This window comes from Strigops habroptila, chromosome 8 (genome assembly GCF_004027225.2).
Source record: "Strigops habroptila isolate Jane chromosome 8, bStrHab1.2.pri, whole genome shotgun sequence".
NCBI lineage: Eukaryota > Metazoa > Chordata > Aves > Psittaciformes > Psittacidae > Strigops > Strigops habroptila.
The window spans coordinates 3,272,585-3,284,636 of NC_044284.2; the positions used below are offsets into that span (position 1 = coordinate 3,272,585).

The 12,052-nt window shown below is 40.2% G+C and overlaps 1 protein-coding gene across 1 annotated transcript in view; it reads left to right on the forward strand.

Annotated features, from left to right (window-relative positions):
- The window catches only part of HS2ST1 (heparan sulfate 2-O-sulfotransferase 1), an 83,567-nt gene that overhangs the window by 56,050 nt on the left and 15,465 nt on the right, over nt 1-12,052 (forward strand). The window contains exon 2 of the mRNA XM_030496339.1: nt 6,150-6,388. Within this exon, the coding sequence (XP_030352199.1) occupies nt 6,150-6,388 (239 nt within the window). The remainder of the gene's footprint in view (nt 1-6,149; nt 6,389-12,052) is intronic.

The following is a 12,052-nucleotide window of genomic DNA, read 5'->3' on the forward strand; positions in this document are numbered from 1 at the left end:
AGACAGCTAGATTTGCAAGTGAGACCAACAGTCGCTTTTGTCTGAAATGCAAATAGCTAAAATATCTTAAGGGTTAAGATGCTTTTAAGTAGGTAAGTTGTTCTGAGCTGCACAGATAAACACCCCAGAAGAGAAGAAAGCAAAATGTCAGAGTTGTTCTTTTCAACTAGAACAGATTATGGCTGTTGCATATGGCATTAGCAGTGATTTCTACAAGTGTGGTTCCCGGAATGGTATCTTTGATAACCAGGATTTCATAAGATGTGAAGTGATTGGCAGTGGTGTATGTGTGTGGGGCAGGAACTCAATGGGACCATCTCACCTCTGTCTTGAGGCAGTTGCCTGCTGCTTGAGTACCGGTGTTCTCACCAGCACCAGGTTTAACTGGTGACTGGAAAAACTGAGCTGAAATTGCACTTTTGTTTCCTAGCAATCCTTTTATTATTTATCTTAACAAACATTTGGTACAATGGGGGTAAATGTGTATGTGTTGCATCGTTTCACACTCAAATTGTGTTTGCTTTACCAGCAGAAAATCACTCAGCTCTGATAAACAGAGATGTTGCAAGACTAGCAGTTTGTATTTTTATCAAATAGCCAGCATTTTGCTTTCCTTGTTTCTTGATGTTGATTGTAATATGTGTATTTACATATGCTAATGGAGAAACGGAATAGTTAATGACAATTTTAAGGATGGTGCCTTAGAGATAGCTGTAAGGAGGCACACTTGAGAGAATCTGAAGCCCCCTGGACTGTTTTTAAGAGCACTTCAGTTATGGAGCAGGAAGGTAGGGTTTGCTGCACTTTACTGACCTCCCCGCCCCAGTGGCTCACCCAGAATTGCCTTTGAGAGTAGTAAATGTTCATTCATCAGCAATAAAGAGACAGCAGGCTTCATGGAATATTTTTGCTGAGGAAAAGAAAGGAGAAGCCAAAGGCTTGCCCAAAATACGTGTTGGTCTTTTAAGTCATGAAGTTGCTAAAGGTCCAATGTAGTGGTTCTGCTGTTAGAGTAGGATAGAGCTGTTATTCTTAAAGGTCTTTGAAAGAGATGGTATGTTAATACTTATACCTTGAACAAATTTATCTTCAGGCATTTTTGATTAATTCAAGCTATATTTTTCCTGCAGTTTTAATTGGGTATAGTGACACAAATCCTCCATGGCCATAAATTGTCACAGCACCATTGATTCTTTCTCTCCTCCTCTGCATCCCCAAAGTGTTGATATCCACATACATCAGCACTGCTCTGGTTTATAAGTAGTATGCTGCTAAACGGCTCCCAGAGGAGGCCGCATTTCAGTGAAGGATGAAGGCTATGTGTATATGGTGGGTGTATGTAATTTCAAAATGAATCAGGACATTAACTTTGCTACATAATTATGGCTCAATTTTAAGCTGATGTTTAGTTTTCATTCTTCATCAGAGGAGAAAGGAGTCAACAGCGAATAGGTTTTTGGTCCTGCTCGGGTTCAGTATTTAGGCCAATCATGTGTTTAATGCAGCTTTTGGGCAGGGAAACAGCTTGAGAGCTGCTCAGTGCCTCAGGCTACCAGCTGCTTGCCTAATTGGCCTGGGAGCACAGCGGAAAGAAAGCCGGGACACCAAGTCAGCTGGCTTTCAATATTGTTCCCAACTGGAAGAAACCTGCTTATTGGGTTGATGTGGCATCCACTCTCATAGATCCCCAGCAACTGTTTGCTCAGGGATGGTGCTATCAATAGCAGTTGTCCAGTTCCTTTGCATCAGGTCAGCACGAGTGAAGTTTGAATCCGCGTCTTTTTCTTCTGTTGGGCAACGCTTGAAGGCTGCTGAGCTAAAATTTACTGTAAGACTGAGCCTTTCCTTGTCTGAGGGGGAGGTTTCAGAAGGAAGCATGGCAGGCACATAAGACACATTGAGGAGGGAGCCTAAATAACATCCGTAGATGCATACAGAAGGAAAATAGACATAGAGGACAAAGATCATAGTTTGGGGAAGTAGAGCAGTATGCTCTGAATTATTCTTCCACATACTCGTTAACTTGACTTTGGCAGCCAGTGAGGCTCAAAATGTATCGTTCATCAGGAGTGGTAAGTGTTAAGCTATAGGGGAAAGAAAGAGTTTCTAGTTTTGGTAGATTTTTCGTGTTAAAAAATCCCAGGAGGTTCTTGCACTCTTGTGGAAAATGTAAGGAATTTGACTGGTTTGGGGTTTTTAACCTGTAAGTTGTTAAAATCTATGCTGCTCTCTTTTCCCTGGGAAAATAATATTTTGTATGCAGTATACACTTGGATTTGAAGTAAATGCTAATAAACTTGTTTTACCTAAGACATTCATCTCTTTGAATGTGCAAGGAATGTAGACTGCTTATGATCACAGTGATTTGTTTCTATAATTATGTAAATGCTGTTTAGTTGGGTTTTCAACTATTTTTATAGGTATGTATGGGTCTGGTGCATTTTCACAGGTGATTTTATTAACTGAGATCCTAACAAAATAAGGCCAAGCAATCACAGAATCGTAGAATGGTTTGGGTTGGGAAAGACCTTAAGATCATGCAGTTCCAACCCCCTGCCCATGGGCAGGGATGGGGCAGCCACAGCTTCTCTGGGCACCCTGTGCCAGCACCTCACCACTCTCATAGTGAAGAACTTCTGCCTAAGATCTAGCCTAAATCTCCCCTGTTTAAGTTTGAACCCATCACCCCTTGTCCTATCACCATAGTCCCTGATGAAGAGTCAATCAAACTTGGTCTGTCCATATCTCTCCAATTAATAACTTTAAAACTTGTTGGCAAACTGTTTTGACTTGAAAAGGCAGCAATCTTGATAAATAATTTTGCAGTTTTCCATACTGAGTGTTGTCATACAGATTGTATGTTGTTATTAGTGCTTCTGCTAAAGGAGAAAACAGAAGTTGCACATTAGATGTTTTTTTTCTGGTAGCATCTGACTGGCAAATCAACTTGTTGCTAGCGATGGTATTTCCTGGATTATTGCTACAAGAGGATGGCTCAAGAAATGTAAGTCCTGAAGACGCTGACAGTTACGGAAATGTGATAAAGGAGGATTTCAAAGAACATGTAGACAAGTAGGTGAGAAAACAAGCTGCTTCTGCTGTTTATAAACAGCTACTTCTGCCAAACGAAGGCTTTCTGCAAGTAATTCATTTGCTAGTAAATAACCAGTGTAGCAACCTTTTATTACGCTGATCATATCTGGTACTGCCTGTGTGTAAACTGTCCTCGCAGTTGATGAAAGTTGGCATGCAGGACAACTGCAGATGACAGAACAGCATTTTCCCCAACTGCCTCGTAAATTATAATATTTGTTACGGTGAACCTAAACAGGCAGTAATAACAAAGTGGGAGACGGAATATTTTATGCCTTAAAATTATCCTGTATTATATTACTATGAAAATCTGTCTGGTAGTCAAAGTACCACTTGCTTAAATGTTGCTTATCTTTTTAAATCGATGGAGTTAATTAGTATCAAACTTGCTGTGGACAGTCTTAACCCAGTTTAGACGTTTGGCTCCTGTTAATTCTGCCTAGCTGTTTTCCTTACAAACTCAAGTTTAAATAGAATGCAATGAAAGCAACAAGACTGTAGGACTTAATTTTATCCATAGGATCTCAGATAGGAAAGGAATGACCTCAAGTGATTATTTATTTGTTTCAGTGAAACTGCTCCAACCTTATGTAGACAAGTTCTCATAATCAAAGTTAATAAGGAGGTTTTTAGTAAACAAAATGTATTTAATAAATAGCTAGCATCATCTTCCTCTATATCTTCCACATGTAGAGTCATTAAAGCATACATTGCATTTTCTACCGTACTTCTAAAAACATATAAGCAATGTTATAGGCCAGGTTGGACACTTTGACTTTGCTTCTCACTAGCTTTAGTTTCCCTTGCACTTCAGCAGTTGCTATCCTGCACGTCATCTCAGCTTTTGGTTTCTAACTGTTGCAGTTATTTCAAAAAGGTGATTTCAGTTCTTCATCATAAAGATTAGTTTTCATTTTAATTTTAAAGCCTCCGTATTCTTTGATAATAGAACTGTCTGTGTACTTCACACTTGGGAAGGTTCTCCTTGCACGGGTTTTTGCTTTCCCCTCACAAAGTTGCAGGTGATTGTATGCCATAGCCTTTCTGCTAATTGCATCTAATTATACGTCTTTTATATCTTATGCTAAGCCTTTAAAGTGCACTTATCACGCTAATTCTTGAATCATCACGGTTTCAAATACCTCATTAGAGGAACACTTCTCATCACTCCTCCTGCAAATCATTCCTGTTTGTCACAAATGTTTACTTCTTACATCGAAAAGGGGAAGCTTCTCTCCACACCAGCCAGCCTCATCAGCCCTGGAGTTCTGTGCAGTTATACAAATCTAGCTGAGATCTACTACTCTGGTGTAGAAAACACGACTCTAATTTGTTTCATTTTAGCCTCTCTAGGTGGTATTCCATATCCATGTAGCCTTGGGCAGCCATGTGGTTAACTATGCCCCCTACCAAATGCTTCCTCTAATCTCTAACTGGCAGGAAGGGGAGAGTTACCGGTCCCTTTTTGTTGTAACTGTCTTCATATAGATGAAACCTGAGTCTGTTGCATCATCTCTTTCCAAAATAGGACGTTTGCCAGCAGTGATGGGAGAGGTAGCAAACGAGAAAGGAAGGAGCAAAAACTGTGACTGATGTAGTGGGGAGCAACAGATGTCATGTGGAAAATTGAGATATACTCAATAAGCATTTTCTACAAACATTTTCATACTGATGTAACTTAGTTATGGGGTGTGAGATACGAGCATATGAGAGAGTGAGTGAGTTTAAGCTTTGAAGCATTTCAGACAGATGGAAGTTTGTGGCTGAAGACAATTTATGTGGAATTACAGGCTAGTGGTGTTCACAGCTTAATGATTCTGTTTTAAGAGTGATTTTGCGTTATAATTAAAGAGATGTGGTGAAAGAGAATAGAAGGAGCTGCGTTACAAGAAGCAACGGAAGTAAAGGCCAAGAGTTGCTGCTGTTAAAAGCTTGTCATCCAGAAAGAGCTATACCCGGTGTAAAAACATGATACAGAGAATTACAGGTTACTCTTGTGGTACTGACTTCAGCTTGCACTGTTAGCCAACTCAGATTTCTTTGAATGCATTATTGAAGGCAATATCACAATAAATGAATCAGAAAAGATGCTTTGACATCTGTATTACAAATGGTATTAAAGTATATACTTATCCAGAACAGAATAAAGCTGTGTTTGAATCAGCACAAGCAAGTTGGTATTCAGCAGCAGCAAAAAAACCCAGAATGCTGTAATACTGTGGGGTTTATTTTCAAAATAGGCTTTTAGCACTTGAAGCAGAGCTCAATTACTTGGGGTATTGCCCTTTGTACAAAAGGAAAAATGGTTTATTTGCAATGTACTCACCTTGCCAAGATGACTTGTTCATAGCTTGCTTTTCCACGATTCTTTCTTTTTGATGCATTTGATGTATTTTAGTACTCGGAGATCACTGTTCGCCTTGATGTTAACTGTTTTGTAAGCACCTCTTGCTTCTGTTCTTGTCAAACTTGAAATTAATAAATCTAATTGAATTTTTGCAAACCCATTTATTGTAATGCTTTACACTTGGGGCTTGTATCAATTGAAATAACAAAACAATGGTTTCAGCTGAGTTCTGGTGCTTTTGTACAGTTAACTGACTAAATCTGGAGTGTTGTTATTTCTCCTGTTTTCAGCAAATTCATCTTCTCCAAATTGCTTGAGTTATTCCTTCTATTACAATTTTTAAATAGGTGTTTTATAGAAATGCTTTTGGACATTTTGGGTATGTCACCATTTTGATAGTGCATTATAGACATTTTTCGTTAGAGATAATGGCTTTCAGTAACGTTAGTGTGAGTCACAGAATGTGCTATGTGTTCCCTAAGCATATTGTTTTCTAGTCGGTGTGTTCTGCGTCAGACTAGCTCATCTTTTGTCATTCATACAGTTTATAGATCAAGTTTTGCTTCAGATGTGTCTGTGATATATATGACAGCGTTTCCCTTATTGCTGAGGGGTTACTGCTTTTCACCAGGTTATTTGCATTCTATGCTTTGAACTTCGAAACTGGTGATACTTACTTTGAAGCTTTGTGTTTGTCATCCTTTAACAGAAAGAGCTATTGCAAGGCATGAAGTCAGAGAAATAGAACAACGTCATACGGTAGATGGCCCCCGACAAGATGTGGCACTGGATGAAGAAGACGATGTGGTGATTATTTACAACAGAGTACCTAAGACTGCCAGCACTTCCTTCACAAATATTGCCTATGATCTTTGTGCGAAGAACAAATATCATGTTCTACATATCAATACAACCAAAAATAATCCCGTTATGTCTTTGCAAGATCAGGTAAGCTGCTGCATCTGGGAGGGATGTCTTTGTTAAACAAGGGGGAAGTATAGAAAATTTCTTCCTGTTGCAGACTTATCCGGTCTGATGGAATTGGCTTTTATGTCACATTTTCCAATATAAATGAATTCTAATGTGTTCATGTTTTCTTTGTAAAGAATCAATATTATTTATTAAATAATAGGTTTAGGTTTTTGCTGGGCGACTGGAGGCAGTAAGTATCTGTTTATCAGCTGAAAACAAAGCCAAAAGGGACACAGCTAGGGCAGAAATGACCTTTGTTGTTACAGCTGTAAAAGTTTATTGTATTTTCAAATGTCTGCCTTTTGGCTGTGTAATAGTATTTGCCTGTCATCTCCATCTGCAGTGAATGCAGTCCTATGTGATTTCCTCTCTGAGTAGTGCAGGCACTGTGCCCTGCTGTCAGGGCTGTACTTCTGTCTTCGGTACTAGGTCTGGTCAGGTCTCACAGGTGATAAAAACACGTAGAAGGAAGCAATTGTAAATAACTTGCATTCTAAAGGATGGGTCACTTTGCATTCACTTAAAGCTCTCACTAAAATCAGTGTAGTCCCAGGCTAGAAATGATCATGGCTATCACTGCACCAGATGATGAGTATTAAAAACGACGATGAAGGATCAGTGCTGTTCTTCTTAGGGTGGGGTATGCTGAGGGAGTAGGGGGTTTTTGTTTCATTTTTTTTAAGTAATCTTGTTTTATTCATGGTGAGTGCACATGCAGGGAACCCAGGTCAGAGGTCTGACACATCACTGTGCCATCAGCCCTGCCTGTAAAACAAAGGTTTCCAAACTCTCAGGAATGTGCGACCGGTTGTATGCCGATGATCTGAAGTTGATATGCAGCAGAGGCAGGAGCTGTTCTGCATTGCAGCATGTCAGCACTGAGGCTTCCAGCTCCTTGAAGTGCGTGCTTACAGGCAGAAGCAGCTCAGCACAGCTGCTGGAGTGGGGCAAGGGGAAGCAGATGGCAACGGGCCTTCCACTTTCAGTTCTCTCTGTTGGAGAAAGCTTGGGGTAGGGATCTGTGTGCAGGGGACATTGAATGTACTTGAGGCAGGACTGGGAACCTCTTTTGTGATAGTAGGGTTGTGTTATTGTTGGGTTTCTGATGTTGTGAAATCTTTTCCTACATATGAAGGTTGATATGGTCATAGATGGTTACTGAGATTACCAAGAGTAAATCTGGTAGCCAGCCCCACAGTCTCATCTACTGCATAGAACAAGAAAGACTTGTGCACTAACAGCAGAGTGGTTTTTCAAAAGGTTTATCAAGCCTATATCTGTTAATTAAAAATCATACTCAAGTCAGTCACACCTAGTGCTGCACTTCCAAGCACAAGTTCTGCTTCTGTCAAGGTGTCTCTTTGAAATGTAGGGGTCTGTCCTGAAGGGCAGGAAAGCTAGTCACCGGTGGTATAAATTAAACATAGGCAACCTTGCCTTGAATTTCTACTTCTGTTTGAATTTAATTCAAATCAAATTTGGTCTTTACCGGCTTAGTTTTGTCTAACAGAAAGTCTCCTCCTCATTTTCCCTCTAATATCAGAGAGAATATTATAATTATCTTATTATCTATTAAAAAATGAAAATCCATCAGTGCTGGGCATGTATGCAATACTGGCAGTCCTACCTTCATTTGATAGCGTGCCATTGTCCAAGGTGGTAAATTATGTTGTTTAATTAGACAATTGTTACTCCTCTTCTTTGGTAGCCATTAACTTGGAGATGCTGACAGTGAAAAACTTTACGTGTTGCTTAGTTGTTCAAAGAAGAAGAAGTATTTGTTTAGCTGTAGTATATCGAGATAGCAACTTGCCATTATAAGTGATAAAGCAGAATTCTGGAGATGGCAAGTAGCTGGTGAGATTTACTCTTTGTGGGCTTGGTTTTGTATGAGATACGTGCCACCTTCATCAATATAGCTCACTTGAGTGTATTAGGTGTATATACACCAGTAGTAAAATACACAGACATACAGAGACAGAATTGTTTGATCAGTGATACTGTTTGTTAAAGCAAATCTCCCTGAGCAAGGTGAAGATTGTCTTGGGCCTGACATAGATTTGTAAAATACTGAGCCCTCCATTATGCACTACTTCTGCTGTTCTTTTTCCAAACTGCTCTAGATCCGTATTTAGACAGATTTTAAGTTCTCCTTCCATATGTGAAGCCCCTACTTGTTGAATGCAATCTGCAAAAACCCCTGTTTAAAGTCCACTCCAGATACAATCTGTATCTGATTTGAGATAATCCAGGTAGAGTCCCTAACACATCCATTTTAATTTCAGGTGGAACTTGTCCCAGCAAGCCCTCTTTTCTTTTGCAGCTTCTCTGACAGCAGGATCCTGGGAACTGCCCCTCTTTCCACAGGTTGGGCCTTTTCTTTGCAGCAAACTGAGTGCCATGTTGCCCATGTTGCATTCTGACCTGCGTGGTCTGTAACAAAACCACTTGGCTTTCATTAAATCGGAGTAGTGTTCTGTTGGATTTTGTTGCCTGCATGTTTCAATACTGGTACTTTTTGTGGCTGTAAGTACGCCTGTGTTATGGCTCGCTGGATGGCATACCAGCCACACAAAGTTTAGCCTTTTTGTTACATGGTGAAATTGTCATCCAAAACATTTAAAATGAAGTTACTGTTCTGTCTGGCAGCACATATTCTTGATATAGTATTAGAAAAGGGGGTGTAAGAGCACATTCTCTGTACTGCTGTTGTGAACATAGAAAAGCCCTGGTACAATTATCCAGCATTTAGCTCCCTCAGCTTGCTGTTTTCTGTTCCTCGTTCTTTTTTCTCCTGCAGTTTCTCTCTCCATTTTTCTCAAAGGAGCAACCTGCAAAATGTATAATCTTGCTTCCAAATGTATTCTAAAGCAGTGGCCTCTCAGAGGATAGCACACTCATACTGACTTTAGTTCCACTTCTGACAAGGGCTGTCAGAAGTGAAACAAGGAGAAGGTTGCAGCAACTGTTAGAAGTGGAAGTACTCTTGTGTGCTCCTGAACCTTCAAGAGTTTTTTCTCTTGGAGTTACATGGCCCAGTGGGCACTAGTGTCCACTGCTGTACTTGTGCCAGTTGCAGAATCACACAATGGTTTGGGTTGGAAGGGGTCATCCAGTCCAACCCCCAAGGTTGCAAGGAGTTCCCACCATCTCTATATTCCACACCCCTGGACTTTCACAGATTGTGAAAATAGGGATTTTAAAGCCTAATCTATTCAGCCTTTATTGCACCCCCTGAGCCTTCTTGTGACCCCTCTGTGTTTCAGTACTTTCAACTGAGAAAGAGCTGTGCATGCAAGGCTGTAACATGTTCATGCCTGGCTGCACCACAGCTGAATGGGTGAACTCTGTCTTTTCACCATCTCACAATATTGCTTCTGAGATGCCTTTGCCTTGAGCTTGCATGTGGTTTCTTATGGCATGCAGACAAAGGTGTGCTGCTAGCCTGTTTCCAGTGTTCCTAAACTTCTGATTTAGAGCTAGCTTATATGACAATTTGGATAACTAAGCTACTAGTGCCTTCCTGCAGAGGGATTCTCATTCAGTTCATGCTTGGTCTTGAAATCTGAATCTGAGATTTCTTCTAATGGGAACACTGTCTGTTGGTCTTAAGTCATACTTGAGTGGAAAATCCTCCTGTGTCCTCACCACGCTGTGCTGGTGATATTCATCCCCCAGTTATTTGTAATTTCAAGTCAGTTATTCAGCAATCGACAAACAAAACTAGAATATAATGACATGAAAAGCTGGGGCCTTTTTTGGTATCCAGAAGTCCATGTGATACCAGGCCACAGGGTACTGACCATAGCACCTTTTGGTGGCAGAGGGTGTGTATGTTTTATTCAGACCATAGAGAAGAGAGACTGATGGAAGCAGTGGACAGAGATGACAGCTTCCCCCATCACTTTGGTCTGCACACACAGATTTCCCAGGATTTTTTGCTCAGACCAAGTGTGCTGGTTGATTTTATATTTTCCCTTTTGGCTCACTGGGACTCGTTTTAAATTCTTATCGTCCTAGAAACTGAATGTATTTAACTTACCTTTCAGGACATCTTATGCCTCCAGAGTACATTTGATCTGGCTTTTTAATTCAGTGGAGCTCAGCTGATTTCTCACTTACTAAAGGCTGTGAAGCAACTTTGGAGCCGATTATATAAAAGCCCCATGAAACAACTTCCCAGGAATTCCATTCACGTCTATCTGAACTTTTAAAATAACCTCACATTTTATTCAGTACGGTTCAGATGGAGAAGCTTGCTCAGTCTCTTGAAAGCTCCACTATCTGTTAAGCCCTGAAAAGAAGGTAAAATTGATCATATTTAACAGGATGAAGCAGCAAGCAATATTCATCTCTGCCCTAAAATGTGTGAATCCAGACTTACTAGGCTATCTGTGACCTGGAACAATTCTGATTTTTGAAATGCTGCAGACGGGGTTGGGGGGAGTCTCTTGCCTGCAGGCTGGTTAAAAACTGGTATTCTCAGGGGCACAGTGTGGTGTTGGTCCATCTTAAGGCAGACAAAAATGTCACAGCTGTCTTACAAAACCTTCCTAGCTGCCTCTTAGCTTGTCTGCTGTTGGAAGTTAATAAAAGGCTGTAACATCCATCCTGTGTTCATAAAAATGCTTTCACTTAGCAGATAACAACATTATATGACAAAGACAGTAAAGGATCTTTTTAACTATTACTGGAAGATCTTAGGTTTGATGTTAGATGGTGGCACGGGGATCTAAGACAGAACTGACCCTTGGGTCTTTGCACTTAACATTTCCCTGTGTCTAGTCCTAGTCTATTAGAAACCGTGACACTTTGGGGCTTGGAGGTGATGGAAGGGAGGACAATAAATAATTTGCATTTAGGAAACTTCTTTCCCAGGTATAGAAGTATTCATAGCTGAAGGTCTCCACTGAAAATATCCTGTCATTCATCTTTAAAAGGTACAGTCAATGAAAGCGTGGTTTGTTTCAGTAGCAGTAAAGGTAGATCAACTGAATTCCAAGTCTCATAGGTATATATCAGTTTGTGCTGTGGACAAAATGAGACAGAAAAGCCAATGCAGTTTATGAAACACAATTGTATAACATTGTGCAGTGCTTTTCAGCTAGATTTGCCACAATTTTCATGTGCAGTCTATGGTTTAAATTGTGAAATGCCACAGGCTGTGAAACTTGTACATTGAAAAAATGAATGCTGCCTGTTATTAAAAAGTAATACACATTTCTGTTACCTGAGAGTCCAAGAGCCAGTGTTTGATGAAATAAGCAAGTTCTATCAACCTCTTAAGTCCTAGACTGCGAGTTTTGCACATTTGAAGACACAGAAGCAGGCCAGTCTTGCCTTTTAAAATCCTCAATTGGTTGGTTATAATAAAGAGTAAGTATCATGTTCCAGGACACTCTCATCCATTAGACCATACAGAATGTTAGTGCGTTGTCTTGAGCTCTCAAACTTTCCCTTTTTGACTCTCTTGTCTCACCTCAGCATCTTTGTGGTTATCTCTGTCACTGTATAACAGAAAAGATAGCAGGGAATGCTATCTTCTCATTTGCAGCTTCCCAAGTGGCATATCATTGTCAGACAGCTCAGGCAGCACAAGTTTATCATCTTTTCTTTATTATCCAATTGACTAGTTTTGAA